Source organism: Chaetodon auriga, chromosome 14 (genome assembly GCF_051107435.1).
Source record: "Chaetodon auriga isolate fChaAug3 chromosome 14, fChaAug3.hap1, whole genome shotgun sequence".
NCBI lineage: Eukaryota > Metazoa > Chordata > Actinopteri > Chaetodontiformes > Chaetodontidae > Chaetodon > Chaetodon auriga.
The window spans coordinates 575,001-595,000 of record NC_135087.1 but is presented as its reverse complement, the minus strand read 5'-3'; the positions used below and the strand labels follow the sequence as shown (position 1 = coordinate 595,000).

Genomic DNA, 20,000 nt, shown 5'->3' with positions numbered 1-20,000 from the left:
GTCCCAGTATAACCAGTCCTCTCAGCCTGTGTGTCCCAGTATAACCAGTCCTCTCAGCCTGTCTGTCCCAGTATAACCAGTCCTCTCAGCCTGTGTGTCCCAGTATAACCAGTCCTCTCAGCCTGTCTGTCCCAGTATAACCAGTCCTCACCCTCCTCAGCAGCGTCCCGTCCGAGTCCCATCAGGAGTCCTGAACAATGTCTCTGATTAGAGACAACACGTCTTTGACTCATGAGTGAATGGACCTGTTTGTCTTTTATTGGGGTGTGTTGGTCTGACATTGTGAAGACGTCTCACAGAGGTGTCCTCAGACTGTGTCCTTAAAACTGAGACCTGAGCTCGAGTGTCAGCCGCACGCTCTTTAAACTGGCTCTGCCTAATCAGCTGCACACCTGTGGCACACCTGTGGCACATCAGGCCAATGAGGTGAGGAGTGTTTAAAGTCGGCTCTCGGCTCCGCTCGTCTGTCTTTTGTCTTGTCTTTTGAACTTTATTGTTGGACTTTGGTTGGACTGCCGCTCACGTGCCTTCGGGCCGCGTCCAGCTTTGCTTTGCCTCCGCCCGTCCAGCCGTGTTCTTTTCTTCTTTGTCTTCAGAGTTACTGTGTGAATAAACCTCCTCTGTCTGCGTGTGAGTCCAGAACACATTAACACATGATGAGCTCAGTAGCTGTAAGCTAGCAAGAACTTTCCAAACTCCAGATCAATCAGAAGGATCAGAGGCTTAAATAAAGATGCTGCTCAGAGACAGAAAGAGCAACAGAGGGAAATTTCATCATTGAGCCCTTTAAAGTGCCAAAGTGACACATTTTTCAATGGAGTTTGGCGTTCCTCCGTCCCGTAAGACAGAAGGACGTTATCAGGAAAAAGCAGCGTTTCACCAACAGACTGACTGTCAGGCCGACTTTCACAGCCTGGTCACAGACAAGAAAGTGTCTGAGTGAATTATCGTCGTCCTGTCAGCGCTGACAGAGGATCTGGAAGTGGGCGTCGTAAGCCGCCCTGTCAAACTGTCCACCGTGCCTTTAGTTAAATAAAGATAACTTTAGCTTCTGTCCCAGAGCAAAAATAGTTTGCAGAGAAGAATTGACAGCTGAGAGTTGAGTTAATTTACTTCTTATTTTTAAAGTCAGCTGTTGTGTCCAGATTGTCCCAGACGCCTCAGTTTGACAGCTGAAATGGTTTCCGTGGTCTGAAATGTTCAGAGTGGATGTCCGGTGACAGAAACAAAGAGCAGGAGCTCTTTCATGTCCACCCTGCCCACCTTCAGCTGGTCTGCATGGGACTCCAGAAGCCTTAAGCCTGGTTTACGCTTCTGCGTCGCGGCGACGCCGTACCTACGGCGTACACCCGACACCGTCACTGAGCATTCATAGTTCTGGGTCGAATTCTGCGAGAATTCCCTCCACAAATTGTTGGCCATTTGGCAGTCTTTATACTGCCGCGAAGAGGAGTTGCAGAGGTGGTCGTACTTTTATGTACTTTTTTCTTGTAGCTCTCACCACAGAAACTTTGAAAATGGCGGTGTTGTTGTGCTGCGACCATAGGGCTGCGGCTGAACCGAAAATAAGTTCTGAGCAGACCAATCACAGTCCTCGACGTTCACGTCACGACGCGTCGACGCGACGCATAGTCAGGATTTTTTGGAGGTGCGCGTCAGGCTACGGCGTAGGGTCTGGGTAGGGGTCTGCATCGACGGCGTAGGTACGGCGTCGACGCGACGCAGAAGCGTAAACCAGGCTTTAAGCCGTCTCATCTTGATCCTCCTGAGTTCTGTCCTCACCTGGTTTGTTGTGAGGGACAGGTTGGGGGAGGGGGGCTGTGGGCTGAATGTGGTGGGTGTGCAGGTGTAGGTGGGGATGGGGCGGTGCAGCAGGAAGGACTGGAAAGACGGAGGGACAGATGACTGACTGAATCCACTGAAGTAAAGGCTCACATCGTTTCGGTCCCACAGGCTGCGAGTTTGATTCCTTGCAGCCAGAGAGGGTTATTAAGACCCCCCAGACTCCACTGATGATGATTAAAGCCCCCAGACATAAGGAGGGCACCCAGGTGTTTGTACTTGAGTGGATGACATCACAGGCAGAGGGGAGGATACAGGCCACCGTCGTCACAGCTCATTGTCTGCTCTGCAGAGCTGCTGTTTAATAGTGACGTTCAGCCATCGATCATGATCAAATACTGCGCCCCTGCTCCCTGTCTCTAGTCGCTGTCCTTTGTCCCGTCCACTCGTATCATCTGGAAACCGTCCAATGCGTCGTCGGTGTAGCGCGTTTAGCTATGTCTCTGTAAACAGGATAATGCTGCACTGCTGGTATTCCCTCTGGTGAGTCATGGTCCCGCATGGTCTCAGCTGCTGTCTCCATGTTCTCAGGTTTGGACTCCTCCATGTTCGAGGTCTGCGGTTGGTGTTTCTGCTGTCTGTTGTCCACTGATGTCAGCTGGTGTCACTTTCTTACTTTCCTGTCACATTTTAAGACAACTGAGCATCTCGAGCTTTAACACTCATCATTTAACGAAGATGAAACGTTTGTTTAACTTGCATTCGACAGCTGCACCTGACAGGTGTTCTAGGAACACCTAGAACACCTGTCAGGTGTTCCCTGTGAGGTTCACATCAGAGCTGTTTGATTGACAGCGGACGACTCAAAGCTGTTTGATTTTTAGAGCACATTGTATGAATTCAGTGTGTTTTATAGCAAAGTGGCATGAGATTAGAAATAAACCGTGGACAGAGCGATGTCACGTGACGTTTCATGTCCCGTAATGACGTCCAATAACGTGAGGCCTCCACGACGCCACCAGGTCAGAGAAATCAGGCTTCATGTCTGCTGAGGAGCTGCAAGTGTGGTGAACTGATGTGGACGTCCACAAGGAGTCACAACCTGCTGCAGCTCCTCCAGGCAGGAAGAGGCTAAATGATCAAATGTGATTGGCTGTCAACACCTGGCCATCAGACCGCGCCTTCAGGTAGAGAGACAGCTGGTCAGACAGTGACAGAGAGAGACGATGAAATAATGTTTCAGGTTGTGTTTTCGTATGTTAGTCATTGATTAGCCTGTGAGCTGACCCCTGACCCCTCACCCCTGACCTCTGACCTCTGACGGTCTCACAGGTTTCTACATGTACATCGAGACGTCGAGGCCGAGGCTGGATGGAGACAAAGCCCGGCTGTTGTCTCCCACCTTCAACATGAACTCCAAGAGCTCCTCTTCCTCCTCCTCCGTCGCCAACAGCCCCACCTACTGCTTCGCCTTTTACTACCACATGTACGGGAAGCACATTGGTACGCCTGCAGCAGGTCCCGCCCCCGGTGCACCATGTGACCACAGTCATCATCAACACGAGCGCTGATTCTGCCACTTTGTGTTTGCAGGAGCTCTGAACGTGTTCCTGCGGCAGAAAGGTCAGACGGTGACGGACACCTCGGTGTGGAGTCTGACCGGCAACCAAGGAGACCGCTGGCGGCAAGCCAAGGTCAACATCCACCCGACCACAGCCTTCCAGGTACAAACCACACCCACTTCACAGCAGGTCACGCCCACTTCACCACAAACCACGCCCACTTTCATTCATCCAGATGGACTCACTGTGAGTTTCCTCAAATCAGACCTCCTCTGATGTCTTATGGTCTGCAGCCCTTTGATGTAGTCATGGTGACTGATGGCTGACACGATTGGTCGATTGACTGGGAATGATTGATTGTCTGTTGTTTTAATGGTTTCATTAATCTTTGGACTGTTGGTTGGACCAAACCAACATGGTGAAGGTGTCACTTTGGGCTTTTTGTGACCACATTTCTCATTATTTTCACAATGTTTCCAAAGCAAACGATCGATCGATCGATGGAGAAAATGATCAGCAGATTGATCCAGAATGGAAACAATCATTAGTTGTAGTTTGTCTGACCTGAATCGTCCTCGTCCTTGTCCTCGGTTCAGTCTCTGTCTGTCTCTCCGGTAGATGGTGTTGGAGGGAGTTCGGGGTTCTGGTATCGAGGGAGACATTGCCATCGATGATGTCACCATTGAGGAGGGCGAATGTAAAGATCCTCCACCCAACAGTGAGTCCACGTCCACGTCCACAGAGACACAGACATGATGCCGTCACGTCAAGTCGTTTCTGCTGACGTATCAAACTTCTCTCTCTCTCTCTCTCTCTCTCTCTCTCTCTCTCTCACACACAGATCTAAGGTCACTCGCCCCGCCCTCCTCGCCCCATATATGGCAGCTGTGCGTCACTCTGAGTCTGGCTCTGATTGGCCGGCAGAGGTGACCCCACCTCTTTACGGGACACCATGACCTTTGACTTTTCTGCCCCCCCCTTCACTTCCCCATCCAATCCCATCATCCCCCCACCATTCAGCCCCCTGCCCCCACCCCCAACTACCAAAGATAAGATAAGGTCAGAGCCACAGAGAAAGACTTCCTGCCAAGATGGCTGACACAAAAGGTCAAAAGTCATGAGGAGAATTGATGATTTAAAGGACCAGTTCAGTGAACTCATCGTGTCGTCAGATATCAACGTAACATAAAGGCTGAAAACAGGCTAGTTGTTTCCCCCCGCTTCCAGTCTTTATGCTAAGCTATGCTAAGCTAACCACCTCCAGACACTGTGCATCCAAACATCTTGCTCCAAAATGGTCAACTGTTCCTTTAAATGTCAGCAGCGTTCACATGGTCACATGGATTTGCTGTCGAATCAGAACGGCCCGGTGGTCGGCAGCTGTCAATCATCCGTTGGCGATTTATCATCAACGTCGTTTTCTTGTAGTTTCGCCTTCGTCGAGTTCGTTGACCTTTTGGTTTCAGCTCAGCATCAAAGCACAGAAAAACAGAAATATCAGCGTGAATGTCGCCTTTCCTGACCCCCCGACCCCCCTGCACCCCTGACCCTCCATCTCATCCTCTCATGAACCCCCCCGCCCTCCCCCCTCTGCCCCCCCCACAGATCAACAGTACTGTACTGCGAGCTGGACGGACGGACGGACGGCACTCTCTCTTTTTTGGGAGAAGGTAACTTTTTACAGCGGGCGGACCGACAGAGTTTTTAAAGATGCTTTTCGATCTGTTTGTCTGTCGAGGATGAGAGTTCACCCTCTGCCATGACATCAAGTGCCTTCAGACTCAGAGGAAAAGACCACCGGGCCGAGGACGCCGTCGTCACAGAAACGAACAGAAAGACGAGGCATTGGACGTCGTCGTGTCTTAACGACCGAGGAGGACATGAGGACAAACGTCTCCTTGTCTGATTATGCAGAGAAACAGTTTCTTACAGAGTTTTTCTTTTCCTTTATTTTCTTTTTTGAAAACATTTATGATGACGAGGATTCTGGGAAAAAGGAAGCCATGTTGGATGGCACTAAGAAGAGGCCGTGGACAGGAAGTAGACTGTGGATACAGACAGGAAGCTCTTTGAATTATTTAACAGTTTAAAGAACAACATGCAATCCTAATCTGAGGATCTGTGACTGGATATTTCAAAATAAAAGACTTCCTGTTGTACGGTTTCCAGCCCTAAGCCAATAGGATTTGAGCATTTGGTCTCTCAGAACTATTTTAGTATTTAAGAATAAGAGTTTTCAGAAGGACGTGGAGGCTTTGATGGTACCTGAGACCATCGGTCACCTTAAACTACACGAACAGAGCGAGAAATGTCAAATCAAGTCTTATATTGTTGCTATGATCATAAAGGGGGGGGGGGGGGTCTTTGCACTTCTCACCTCTTGTCATCTCTTGTGTGGGATTTGGGGGGGGGTGTCAGTTCAGGTTTGTTTTGTTTTGTTTTATTTGTAGAAAAACTCCAAAGGAAATTTTAAATGGCTAAAAATCCTCCGATAAGTTTTGATTCACGTCCTGAAAGATTTCGACTAAAAACAACAATCCACAGCGAGGGTTCATTAAAGGAAGCACAACAACGACACACCTGTACACACCTGTATGGAAACTCATTACCTGTCCGTCATCTGTCAGGCCAACGCCCACTTCTGCCCAGAAAAGGAAAAATTCACGAAAAGTTTCGTTTATAGGAATAAAACGTCTCGTTTGACTTGACTTTATTGTTTGATGGAAAAATATTTTTACTCTTTCACAATTTTGACATTTAAAGTTTTAACGTTGGCATGAAAATGACTTTTTTTGTCGGGGGGTCGTTCCTAGCATTTAACCCGTTGATTTCTTTTCCGGGCAGAAACGACCTTCCATACGTCGTCGCAGAAAAACCACACAACTGCCGTTTTGACTCGTGTGGTTTCAGGATCTGAGAAATCAAAATGATTTTACTTTGGAAACATTTAAAGACGCAATGAAGCGACATCTTCAGACTGAAGGTGGACGTGACCGTAGGACCGCTTCGATCCGGATTCACCGAGTCTTTAAAGTCGTCTCTTTGTTTTTCGGCTCCGCAGACGATGAAGCCTGATTTCCACCTCCGGTTTGTCACTTTAAATTTTAATGAGAAGTCGCTCAGCGGAGGATCGGCTCGATGGCTTCAGATAAATCTGATTTCTTTTTAATGTTTTGTTGATTTGTTTTCGTCCCCGTGGCGACACGTTTCCTCTCGGCGTGTTTTTCCACTGCAGCTGATCATCAGATTTCTATTAACGCTCCTCTGGGTGTCAGTTTATCCTCCGCTGCGTCATTATCACGTTAACTGACTGGGGCTGACTCAGACCCCCCCCATCAACGTCAGCATGCTCATGTTTTTCAACGACGGCGCTGAAGTTCTTCTAGTTCTTCTTCTACATTTCATTTAGTAACAAACAGGCTGGAGGCTGATGGAGAGACGACGACAGACACTTTGACTCCAGAGACCCTAAATTCAACAGCAGAAAAGTGTAAAGTGCTGAAACACACGGTGGGAAACACGCAGCCCTACCCTTAGACCACATTTCCCAGAAGCCCCGGTGCTTGATAACTCATTTTGGAAAAAAAAAAAAAAAAAAAACACCTTTAGATAACACAATAATAAAACCAAATATTCTCTCATTTTCTAGGTGTGTTTACAGTCAGACCCTCAGAACTGCTCACATGTCAATATTTTCAAACAGGTGAATCACTCAGGTCTCAGGTGAGTCGAACCCCGTGTCGCAGGTACGTTTGGAAACAACACACTTCTGAATTCATCCACATCTCAAGCCCTTTGAAGTTGTGTTTAGATCATCTCAAAGCTTCCTCGTCGACTGCAGTGGAAAAAGACGCGTCCTCATTTCTTCCCTGGGGGGTCACGTCACGGCCCCGTGTCAGCTGGAGTTTCAGGGGAGGGGCAATACAATGAAAGTTTTTAAAAAGCGGCCAACAGGACTGTGGACGTGTGAAGAAAGATATTTTTCTAACTGTGATTATTCTCTGCAATAGATTCTCAGACTGAAGATTACAATGCATTCTGGGTATTATTATGATTATTATTATACGAATAAATACACTCCAAATGTTAGAGTGACGTCTTCTTTTTTTTCTGGTGTGTGTGTTCACGCTTCATTCTGTGTGTGTGTGTTTGTATTCACCACCTCGTGGGGACCGACACCACACACATGACTTGTGACTCTCCTCTTCGAGGGTCCTCACAAGGTTAAAAATCAAACTCTCAGGTACAGACTTGGTTTTTTCAGCCTCTGGTGAGTGAATATAAAGCAGTGCATGATGTTCATGTGTTCACAGGCTCTTGTCCTCATGATGTTCTGGGCACAGAAATGTGTTGACACGCTAATATCACGCTGCTCCTGTCAGGTCGCCTTAACGCTAAACATTAAATCTGAGCATACGGACTTACACTGAACTGAATGTCTTAATGTTCTGGACTATTTGTCAGATCAATAATGAAAACAATCGTTAGTTAGAGTGTGAAGTGGAGGAGCAGAATACGATGTGATTAAAAGGTCTTTGCCTTTAAATGACGCTGCTCCTGCTTGAAAACAGAAAGTCAGTTTTTACTGTGAACCTCGATTAAAACCTTTGGCTGCTTTGTTTTCTGTACGTTGAAGTTTAAGACGATGTTTCTGAGGAGTCTTTGGAGCTGAACTCCTCCTGGTTCTGGTCCAGGACTCTCAGGTTTCTGCCCTTGGCGTGCTGCTGCTGCTATGGATGATTTGTGTTTTTCCATTAAGTTAACATTGGAAATATAATTCAAAGTCTTTGGGGGTCTTCTCAGATCCGGACCATTCATCAGCTCTGACACGTCTCCGCTGCACTCACTTTGTTTATCGCCGGCCTTTATTTACTGAACGCAGCCTAATGGCCGCCATTCATCATCCCTCAATTGATTTTCAATTGCAGTGCTGCAGTGTGTTAAGCAGATCAGAGTCGGGTCAGTCTACTTTCTTGAGTGGATTTAAGTGGGTTTGTTAGAGCCCCAGGAGAAGACTGCGGTCCTGTGGAGGGGGGAGACTTCACTGAATCACCCTGCTCTGGTCTGGTTTGGCACAGCATGGCACGCTTCTGATTTTCAAAGATTTATTAGTTATCCGCTGAAAAACGTCCTAAGATGATCTCTGTGGATCTTTGGTCGAAGCCCAGAAACAACTGAACAGCTGCTGTTTCACCTCTTGGAGCCTCTTTTGGTGAACTTGAGTTTCGCTTCAGGGTTTTCGGTTTTCTGTCGTGGCCTGTGGTGGATGTGGATCATCAGAGCATGATGAAAGCATCTGACTGAACTGTCCTGTTCCGCACTGAGCAGCTAACAGCCGACGGACTGATGGCGGTCCTCCTGGAAGCTGCCGTCATGCTGCCTTCAAGCTGCTCTGCTGCTGTGGGAACAATCAGCTTTGACTTTGTTCGTTTTCTTTGAACAGTGAGTTCAAACGGCGGCACGTCTCCTCGTGGCGTCGACACATCTCGGTGAATTCTCGGTGGAGTCGGTGTCGTGGAGATGGAGGTGGAGGGCGCCGGCGTCGTCTTGTTCACATGTGAAAACATTTAACAGCAACACAGAAAGCTGCCGTCCGATCTCTGAGCCCGATTGAACCGGATGCTCTGTGACTGAGTGAGAATCAGCTGTTCCAACAGTTCACATGAACCGAAAGACTGAAAAGACCCAAAACAGCCAGAACACACCAACGTTTCGAGGCCGCCGAGTCCACCGAGCGAACAAACACCAAAACCACATGGAGGTAAAAAAAGAGGGAACCGCCGTCCATCCAAACCAGCCACGGTGTCCGAACCGAAACCTGCGGCACAGCAGATATCTAGAAAACACTGTGGAACAAGCATGAAGAGCAAAGTTTACTGCAGGAAGCAGATCTTTATGGCACAAAGTCAGATTATAGGGACACAGTTTCTGGCCTGAAGACACGTGACAGTCCAGCTTTCCCTCAGAGTCACTGAGCAATAAGAGCAGAATGAAACAGGAAGTCCAGATGTGACTTTTGTGGGCTTTTACTTTGAAGGCAGTCACAGGAAGCACTGCGTTATCTCGTTTTTAGTACTTTACCTTCGAAGGCTCTTCATTCACGTGATCAAATCAAATCAACGTCTCCCAATTTCATAGCAAAGTCTGATTCGCTGTCCGAAAGTAATAAATGTTAGCAGCATTCACACCGGCGGGTGATGTCAGCTGGCACTATGAATTATGGGCCGTGACGGAGCGCACTGTTCTGTTCTGATCATACCGAAGCAGACAAACGTGTTTGGGTTTATTGAAAGCGTTTCCTCACAGTTAAATGTGCTGTTCTTGTGCAGCACAATGAAAAGTTGCTCATGAACACTGCGGTCACTGTAATTCATGTAAAAGAAAAATGCAAGTGCAGCGGTGCGTGAATGTCTGCACGTGACATTTTAGTTGACGTTTATGTTCGATAAATGAAGCATGATGTGAGAAATGAATGTCTTCCTGTCTGACTGCAGAACGGAGTACTTCGACCAAACTCCCCTCCAGCCTTCAGCCGCCTGCAGAGGGACCGGGACGGCGGGGCCCCGCTTCAATACTGATGTACATCAACTCGCAAAGACTGTCACGGCTGTTTGAGAGTCCACCTGCTGATTTCACCTGTTTTTGAAGCCCGAGCACAGGTGTAAAAGCCTCGAGCTCTGTTCTTCGTGTTCACTCCTGTTTCAAATGTGTCGTCATTTTGTTTTGTCTCTTTCATCTGTTCCACACACGTTTGAAGTCGACTTTCATTTCCAAAACTGACCCGACTGAAAGGTGCCATATTGATGAAGTTTGTTTGTTTGATGGATGGATGGATTGATTGATTGATGTTGTAAGTGTCTGCCTGTGCTGTACATCAACGTTGCTGTCCCAGCCTGCGTGGACTGATGAGCTTTGGGCTTTCACAATAAATCCGGGCCGTCTGTCCCAAACTATCTGACGTCACGATGATCACATGATAACAAACAAAGCATTTGCACATTTTATTGTAAAAGAAAGGAAATTAAGACAGATAACGAACTCGTGCTGTTCCTGCTCTTTAATACCTGAGAACACCTGCAGAAATGTCGAGATTTTCCCGCTGCTTCATGACGCAGGGGAGGCGGGCCCCTCTCCACAGACTGTTCATAGACTGACACCTGGCGGTGAGTCTGCGGAACTGCACCTCCTGACTCGTCCTGACGCAGAGCTGAACGAGCTGTGGACAAACACTTACGTCTCTGCGTGTCTCTGTGTCCTCGGGGGGTGGACACCTCCTGGCGGAGCTCTGGGGTCTCTGGGGCTTCTCCTCCTCCGGGAGGAATGCAGAGAGAGGAGCTATGAGGAAATCTTTTCGTCTTCAGGGCCAATCCTGGCTGGATGACGTAAAGACTATTTGCATAGATTTCCCATCAGCCCTCTGAGTCGCTCAGCAGAACCGAGCGTTTCGGGCCGGGTCAGACTGGGTCTTGGTCTCTGCAGGTCCAGGTCTCACAGCAGATCAGATTCAGACTTCTGTATCGTGTTGTGTGTTGATAAAAGCCACGTGGAAACAGTTTGGGTCGTCCCAGCCCGTCTGAGCTCGCACCATGAGTGAAGGCCGACGCGTCACAAAGGCCTTTATATCTCCTCCAGACAGAGGGCGCTGTCGTGTTACTCCGGTAGCACATATACTAAAATTGGAACGATACAGAGAAGATTAGCATGGCCCCTGCGCAAGGATGACACGCAAATTCGTGAAGCGTTCCTCATTTTTCTCTGTTCAAAGAGAAACGAACGCAGGCCACGGATACTCGGCGAGGACACTTCTACGACTGTTTTACTTCGACTTTTACTTTATTAATCCCAATTTGGAGAAGAATTCTGTTGCAGCAGCAGGTTAAACAAACACGTAGACATAAAATATACACAATAAAAAGAATGAAAATAAAAGACTACGAGAAAAAGACTGTTCTCCAAAAACATAACCAAGCGTAAAAACATGGAATGATAGCGATTGTTAAAAATATAACTAAACTAAATATATAGTTATATAATATGTATTATAGTATATAATAATATAATAAAAACACAATATAATTAAGTATATAAAGAAGTATTTACAGTAGTTCTAAGAGAGAGAGTGAGTCAGCACCATAAACTATATACCAGAATAATATATGTGCAAGTTTCAGACGATAATTAAATGTAAACAATAAACAGTATGTGCAGTATTGCAGCAGTACAGAAAATATGTAAAATATTGGGTTTTGTGTTTTGTGAGGTTGGTGGATGAACTGTTTAAGTTACTGTTGTTCAGCGGGCTCGCAGCATCAGCACTGACAGCCCCCCCAACCATGGACTGTTTGCCCCCCCACCATCTGGAGGAGGTTCAGCCTCCGTTCCTGCAGCTGCAGCCACAGGAACAGCTTCTCCCCCAGAGCGGCTACCCTGCAGCACTCTTTATATTCTGCTCATCCAGTGATGACCTCACCTGTGTTACTTATGGTCTTTGTTCCCCTCCGTAGTGTTTTTAACACCTGATATTTCTGCAGTAAAACCTGCAAACCTGTGTGTTTTTCTAATACTTGATGAGCTGAATGTTACATGTGTGCAGAGGAAGAGAGGCGGCGGGAGGACACGAGGACAGTCCTGTATACAGTCACAGTCCTGTAGCAGAGCAGAGGGTCAGCGGTTCGATTCCCGCCTCTTGTCCACTGAATCACTGAGCTGTAAACCGTATTGAGACATAAGCATTGGACAGACTGTGAAAGCTGAATGCAAACATGAATAATGAAGATGGACATTTAGCCAACATCTGGAATCAGAATGAACTCCACGTGATTTGTAAGGTTGATAAATGTGAAATAAACGATTTATTGAAGTCAACTCGTGATCAATGACAATGAAATCCACGGCAGTACTGAGCTGGAAAACACTCACTGCTGTGTGAGAGCAAACACGTGAAGACGACAAACATCTTCAGCTGTTTCCCTTCAGGAACACACACACATTTCAAACAGACACACAAACTGAGTTTCACGGCAAAGTGCTGAACATTCAGAACTAAAGTGTGAGAGTCACAGTAACAGGAAGTCCAGCTCTGAACCTCTTCACGCCTGGAAACTGTCCCACTGACGACAGACAACATGTACACAGTCACTACGGCCGAACATGTGCAGCAGCTGCATTATGGGAAATATATATACAGAACGGACAGCTGGAAGTGTATGAACATACCACAGGAATATTATGAATATTATGAACTATATGAACTATTTCCATGAATGTACAGGAGCCTGCAGAGGTCAATTCCGGGAGGACAGCCCCTCCTCTGGACTCTGTCCTTCGGCAGCTCCACTCGTCTTCCTCAGCTCTCGGTGGCCCTTCTCTTTCATCTTTCTCAGCCCAGACTGACCACAGCGTTTGATGGAGGGGCGTCTGAGTTAAAGAGCCTGTCCCTTCTCAACCGCCTCCACCAGCATCTTCTGCATTACCTGCGAGGCAGTCGACTGTGGAGTACGAGAGGCTGCAGAGGTGCAGGCTGCAGCAGAGGTGGGGGCAGGAAAAGGCCTCACTGGGCTGGCAGTGGGCTCCTCCTCGTCCCCCTCCAATGGTGGCAGGTCCTGGTAGATGGAGGTGCTCGGGGCAGGCTGGGGCTCCTCTGCCTGAGGAGAGCCCTGCGCGGTGGGGATGGCAGTGGTGAGGGTGGCCCTGTTCTGCATGGTCGTCCACCTTTTGTGCCTGCAGAGAACACAGAGCGGCTTGTGTTGAACGGTGGCATTAAATATGTGATGTTCGAGAGAAAGAGAAAGATGATCGCCTGTGAGATGACTGGAAATACAGAAAGAGTCTCACCACTGAGAGAGGGTGGCCCGGTTGACCGCGAACAGCTGGAGGGTGGTCCTGCTCATGATGTCCGGGTGCGAGGTGACCACATCCCGCATGGTGTTGTAATCCCTCAGAACCAGGGACCAGCGAGTTATCAGGCACCCCATCATCCTCTTGCTGCAGGGGTGGAGGATGCACAGACGGATGAAGATGGCCTCCACTAGCCGGCTGGTGTCCGGCCACGTGGCTGACCTCCCGCTGGGCCTCTTCAGCTTCCCTGTTGCCGGCTGTACCCTGTAGCGTGGTGGATACACAACAGGAGCCTTCTCAGAATCAGGGAGGTTCTCCCAAAGTCCGACAATCTTCTCCACCTCAGTCTGACTGATGTAGCCCTTCCTGCAGTGCTCCACCAGATAATGGGCCAGCTGGACCACATGCTGGTGACCAGGAGCTCCATCAGCACCAACACTGACCTGTAACACAGAAATAAAGAGGGAACACGTCAGGTGATAAGTTCAGAATCAGAATAACAAACATGATCAGTTTTCAGTAGCACAAATCATGAAGCTGCTCACATCTCCGCCCTGATGACTAGACACAGGCTGCGGTGGAGGAGGCAGAGGTGGAGGCTGCTGTGAGACATCTGAAGGGTCTAAGAGGAAGTTTTCAAAGTCCTCCTCAACAAGCTCCTCCATGTTTTCCTCCTCCTCCTCAATGCTCAGGTCCTCACTGCCATCAGGCGTGAGCTCATCAGGGAAGTCCTGCAGTGCCCTCTCACTCTGGTTGTAGAGGTAACTGATCCCGATCAGCTCACCTGAAGAAGAAAAATATTAAAAATTCTTAATAACTGGATATTTATTGACATCGAAGCAGCTTCTGTTGAGTTCTCTTCTTCTGTTCTAACGATTTCCTTCAGCCTTTGTTTATCTGTGAGCTGCTTTCATTCACACGTTGAACCTGAGAATTACTTCCTGGAGCGGCTGAAGATTTGTCCTTGTTGGTTTTATTAGACTTAGACTGAACTTTATGGATCCTTTACTCATCTTTATTTATTACCTGTGTAGTTCAGGGGCTCGGTGTAGCTCTCAGACAGAGGCAGTCCGTAGAAATGCTGAGTCAGCTGGTTGAAAGTGTGCTGCTCCTGGCCACCGTAGCACTTAATCCCAGTCCTGGTCTTGCCCGCTGCCGTCTGGGCCCGGTCCTCGTTCCACCGTGTCAGCAACTCCAACAGGTACAACTGGAAGTAGAAGCCACTGGTGGTGCTGCCTGCAGCATGAGAGAGTCAGGGTTTTAAACACAGAGCAGCTGTTACGCTGCTGTCAGCCTGACCAACAAGGCCCGGAACCCCCCCGACACTCTTCACACTGCACCTCTGCCTCATCTGTCACACTGACATAAATACAACTCTATGCGTTACATTAACGCTCAGCTCGGACGTCCTTCTGAAAAAACAGACTGTGTTTCCGCAAAAAACAAACAAACAAAAAACAGACTGGTGTATATATATTTATATTGTTATAGTTTGTCTTACTCCTATTTTTAGTAGATGTGTCATACACCAACTTCACCACAACAAATTCCTCGTATGTGTAAAACCGTACTTGGCAATAAAGCTTTTTCTGATTTCTGATTTCTGAGACTCACCTGGAATGAACGTGTTGAGGTACAGGTGGAAAGATTTTAGCGAGGTCGACCCTCGGGCACAACGGTACACAGGGAGAACCACCCCACCCTTGGTCACCTGTCCAGTCTTGGTGTACAGGCTGACAGCAGGAGGATCCTGGATTTTGAGGTGAGGAGAAAGTCAGTGACCTGATAACCGTTTTTGACTGTTTTGGTCTGAGGATTAGAACGCTGTGACAGTGTTTTCTGATGTTGTTGAGGTGCTTAAAGAGCAAATCTGTTTAGAGAAGAGATACAGGAACACTCTGAATATTATTCTTTAACTCCATTAAATTCTTCATTAAGTTTAACCTGTCAGAAGGGATGCAGTCATACCTGGATGCAGGCGACATGTTTCCTCTGGGTGCTCCAGATCTTCTCCATCTGGTCTCGGTCCAGCAGTGGTGTGTTCATGGTGTCGGTGGCACCCATGAATGCCTGCATCGTCTCATCAAGGAGACGCTCGGTCACCTGAGCCCCACGTGTTCGACGACGACAGTGCCGAGACATCTCCTTCAAGGTCAGAGCATTCCCCCTCCTGGACTTGTCTGACTGCATTGCCCTCAAGCGGGACAGGTCCTCTGGGTCCCACTCGAAGATGCAGCCAGAGAGGCGCCGCATAAAGTCCGGATAGAGAGGATGGTTGTTCGAGGTCACGCCTGCTGCCAGACTGTACACAAAATGACAGATGTCCAGCCTGACGATCAGCTGCGGCCACGCAGGGAACAAAGCTGCTGCCGCACAGGTTCCTCCGTCCCTGCTACAGCAGTTTCTGTCCACGTACAGCACCTGTGGAGGATCCCGCCCCGCTTGCTGGTACCGGTCCTGCAGTCCATTCGCCATGTCCCTTAGCCTGTTGCCCTCAGGCCCTGTCAGGACAGTTATCAGGACCTGCCCCAGCTCATTGCCCACGCTGGTCATCAGCTGAGCAGTACCTGCATCTGACAACTTCCTGGTCACCTGCAGAGGACAGGTGTGTTTCATCCATCAGCAAAGGTGCACGTGAAATGTAACCATCAGTATCAGACGATGTCATCTGCATTAACTGACTCAAAATCTTCTCACCTTCTGGGTGGAGTGAATCCTCAGGATGGAGCCAAAGACCGAGGTCACCTTCGCCTTCAACTCCTCATTCCTGGTGGAGGACTCCCTGGCATAGGTGGCCAGCAGCCAGTTATTGGTGGGTACCGGCTCCATCTTTGGCAGCATAGGCGGAGGGGGTGTCTGCACTCCAGAGACCTCAAACCTCCTGCAGGTTTGCAGGTAGTGAGTGCCCCGTCTCATCCACTCTGCCGTGTGCCGCTCGGTGAGGAAGGAGCGAAGACGGCTGACACTGTTACCCAGTGTGCACTGCTTCATCAGAGCCAGCACCTTCTTATCACACGAGAGCCTGTAGCACAAAAACAGTCACTCAGTTCAACAGCACGGCATTATGTGGCTTATCTGAAATGTACTACATTTCCTTTGAACGTGACTTAGTCATACTGCGCTGTACACAGGCATGGGTACTTCATTATGTTTTACTTGTATGCCAGCACTGCAGGGAAGAGCTGTTGGTGGTCAAAATCCAGTTGTATCCTGATGCCCTCACACCAGCCGGCCACCTTCTTTTTGCAGTTGCTGTGGGTCAAAACGCATTTTTAAGGACTGTGTATACACTTCCCGCACTGTTGTAAAACATACCTTATGCAACTTCTTAGTACTTTTTCTCAATCTGTCAGTGTTAGTACTGTTTTTTTTTTTTTTAATACATTAGTACCTGCACTCCAGGTACTCTGTGGCCATGTAGTACCAGCCGTCAAGGTCCAGGACTTTGCGGACGGTCTTGTAGACCCCGCAGGCCGTCAGCTTGTGCTTGCAGTTTGGACACTTGAGCTGGTACTGCCACATGCGGTACGGAGCCCAGAAGAAGAAGGGCCGCTGGAAGAAGGCGTCAGGGGTGGAGGGACGCTGTCTATACACCAACCGGGGACCAGGCGGGTAGTACCACAGCTGTAGCTCCTGAGAGAGGACTGCCCTCCCTGTCCGGCCCCTCACAAACAGGGCATGGCCGACCCACTCCTGCTGCTCTGGAGGCAGGCTGCTCCTCCACGCTTGAGGCAGAAGCTGCTGTAACACAACAACAAGGCACACAGTTCACTGAGCTGCTGCTGACAACAACACCCTGCTGCTGACAACAACACCCTGAGGACCAACCGGACTGACAGGAGCAGGAGGGGGAGGTGCCACAGGAGGAGGAGGCGTTGGAGGAGGAGAAGAAGCTGAGAACAACAGAAAAAATAAAAATGAAGGCTAACAGTGTAATAAAGTAATATAATAAAATGGTCATTTACTGAACAAACCACACGACACAGCTCACACGCTGCACCACCCATCGCCTCCCACTGTCTGTCAGAGGTAATTCATCAGTGTTTATGCAGGAGTTCTCAGAGCTGATCGCACTTGGTATCATTAGATATGACAGATTAATCCTGAATGGAGCATCAACGCAAAGAATGACTCCACAGCTGTGAAGCTTGAGAAGTTACTGGACAAGAAGCTACAAGAAGTTACTTTGAGCTCATCCAACATGTGAATGAAGCCCCTCATCAGCATGGACACATCCTGGACTGATCATGACAAAAGGGTTAAACACTGATAACGTTTCAGTATTAGAATGGCCTATTTCTGACCATCACTGTGTGCTTTTTGATGCCAAATTAATCTTAACAAAGACCAAAAGGAAGTTTTGGGCTCAAAAGAGATTCCTGGATGAAAAGACTGAAGCACAGTTCTGTACTATTCTGAGATCATTTGAGTCTCACAGCTGACAGCTCTGTAAACGACACGTCTGAACATTTCAACAACACCACGTCATCGGCTTTAAATACTGTCAGAGTTTAAGACTGTCAGAGTCCAACTCGTGCACCTCATGTGTCCACCCTGAACCTGCAGCTCTTTAAAGCAGGTGTTTACAGAGTTTGATAAACTCATCTCTACAAACAGACATCTTCACAAACAGCTGCTGTAAACCTTCACTAAGACACCGAGCAGACAGTGATGAAGTCACTGACTTCAGGCCGATATCCAACCTTCATTCATCACAGAGATTCTGGAGAAGATCGTTTCAGTGCAAACAAACTCTTTTCTTACAGGAAATAACATGAGGATGAATTTCAGTCAGACTTTAGAACAAACAGCTGAAACTGCTCTGACTGAATCATCAGACTAAGCTCTGATGAAAGAAGGTCTCAGTCTGTCCTGTTGGACCTCAGAGCAGTTTCATACGATCGATCAGGATGTCTGAATCAATGGTCTTGAACAGTCTTTGTGACTGAGTGTTAAACTAGTTTCAAGCAAACATTGAAGGCACAGAGTTTGGAGATCATCTGTTATAGGTTGCAGGGAGCTGATTGGTCCATTACTTGCTATCACTCTACATCACATATGTCAAACCTATTCCACAAAGGGCCAAGTGGCTGAAGGTTTTCTTTCCAACCAAGCAGCAGCACACCAGTCTTGAATCATTTCATCAGCTGATCTCAGTCTTCAGACAGCTGATTGGTCAGACTGCGTGCTGTTGACTGGTTGGAGGAAAAACCTGCAGCCACACGGCCCTTTGTGGAATAGGTTTGACATGCCTGCTCTACATGCTGCCACTGGGGGGCGTCGTTACAGAGCACAAAGGATGTTTCTACGCAGACGACAAACGATTGAACATCTGTGCTGAAGCAGATGATGCTGCAGCTACAGACTCCATCACTGACCGTCTGTTAATCAATAAATCAATGGATGAGCAAGAATTTATCGAAGTTAAATGAGGACTGAATATTCTAACATATATATGACACTGAGTATTTTCAAGAGAAAGCTAAAAAGTGATTTCTTCACTTCAGCCTTTAACTCCTGATAGAGCCGAAGCTTCGTGCTTTGCCTCACACTGCTGCACTTCCTGATTTTCCATCTTATGTTATGACTGTCTTTATTTTCATCCTTATCTTATTTCTAGTTTTTCTTCTTATGTGAGGCACTTGCTTCGTATTAAAGGTGCTGAGCAAAGGAAAACAAAAACTCTACTGCCTGCATTAAAGTGAAGGTCATCGCCGGCGCTGCCGTCACACACAGCCGTACCAACACTGACTCACCTGACGCATCCGTCTGCGGCTCAGCAGCAGCCTCCATCACGAGCTGCTCGTCTTCGTCCTCTGAGGAATCTGGAGCCGCAATTACAAACAGTTCAGTCATCAGACAACCCTGTGAAGAACGGGCTGAGCTTCACCTTCAGGTGAAGATGAAACAGTAAAGCAGCTGCTGCTGAGGCCTCAGATAACATGTGAGTGAAGAAGATGACTGCACGCATACCTAACAGGACCACGGCTCTCCTCTTCCTCCCAGCGGATGGTTGGGGGTGCTGAACAGGTGGTGAAGCAGTCGTCTGGGTGGAGCCCGGCGGGGCGTCAAAACCCGGTGTGTTATCCATTCCTACAAAAGACAAGAACATGCAGGAGGCCGGCAGACAACGAACACATCGTCCAGGACCGTCATATTAGACAGTCACAGGCTCATAAGAAAAAGCTCAGGGAGATTCTGATTGGACGGCGATTGATTCCAGCCAATCACCTTTGTTCTGACTGAGGTTTGATAACTTCTAAGTGTTGACTTCAGCAGCACGAACATCTCCACCAGGTCAAATGTGATTCTAGTCATGACATCAGGTCACTAAAGCTTTCCTGAACACATGGACGCGCTGCTGCAGCTGATGAGGACCGACGGAACCGACGGCACAGACCGCAGCAGGCGACGCTCCTCAGGAAAAACAGCAGAACCTTGCAGAAAAATAAAGCGTCTGTGAAGCTGCACTGCCATGTTCACCTGACTGACGGCACCTCATTCAACACCTTCCACAGGTTAATTCACTTCATTAGAAACTGCAGCAAGTTTTACTACGACATGGAGGCTTTGAGTGGACGGTCGACTCAAAGCACTGAATCACACTGAACATTACAAGAAGCCTCCTTACCTTTGAAAACAACCTGGAAGAAAAGCAAACTAAGAAAATGTCGTTTTCAAAAAACATCCAGCAGACTGAAGAAGACGGGGACGAGTTTGGTCTCAGCGGGGCGACGACAGAAGAACCTGAGGGCCTGAGCCAATCCGCAGGTGAGATGGCCGTGAGTCCTCCAATCAGGGGGCGTCACAGGTTGGAGA

The 20,000-nt window shown here is 48.2% G+C and overlaps 1 protein-coding gene and 1 non-coding gene across 2 annotated transcripts in view; both read left to right on the top strand.

Annotated features, from left to right (window-relative positions):
- The window catches only part of mdga2a (MAM domain containing glycosylphosphatidylinositol anchor 2a), a 65,962-nt gene extending 58,529 nt beyond the window's left edge, over positions 1-7,433 (top strand). The window contains exons 14-17 of the mRNA XM_076748364.1: positions 3,115-3,285; positions 3,376-3,506; positions 3,963-4,062; positions 4,186-7,433. Of these exons, the coding sequence (XP_076604479.1) occupies positions 3,115-3,285; positions 3,376-3,506; positions 3,963-4,062; positions 4,186-4,274 (491 nt within the window). The 3' untranslated portion in view covers positions 4,275-7,433. The remainder of the gene's footprint in view (positions 1-3,114; positions 3,286-3,375; positions 3,507-3,962; positions 4,063-4,185) is intronic.
- A 3,558-nt stretch (positions 7,434-10,991) lies between these two features.
- LOC143332286 (U6 spliceosomal RNA) lies at positions 10,992-11,097 on the top strand. The gene has a single exon (XR_013078196.1). It is a non-coding gene; the product is annotated as a U6 spliceosomal RNA (small nuclear RNA).
- Positions 11,098-20,000: the final 8,903 nt, after the last annotated feature.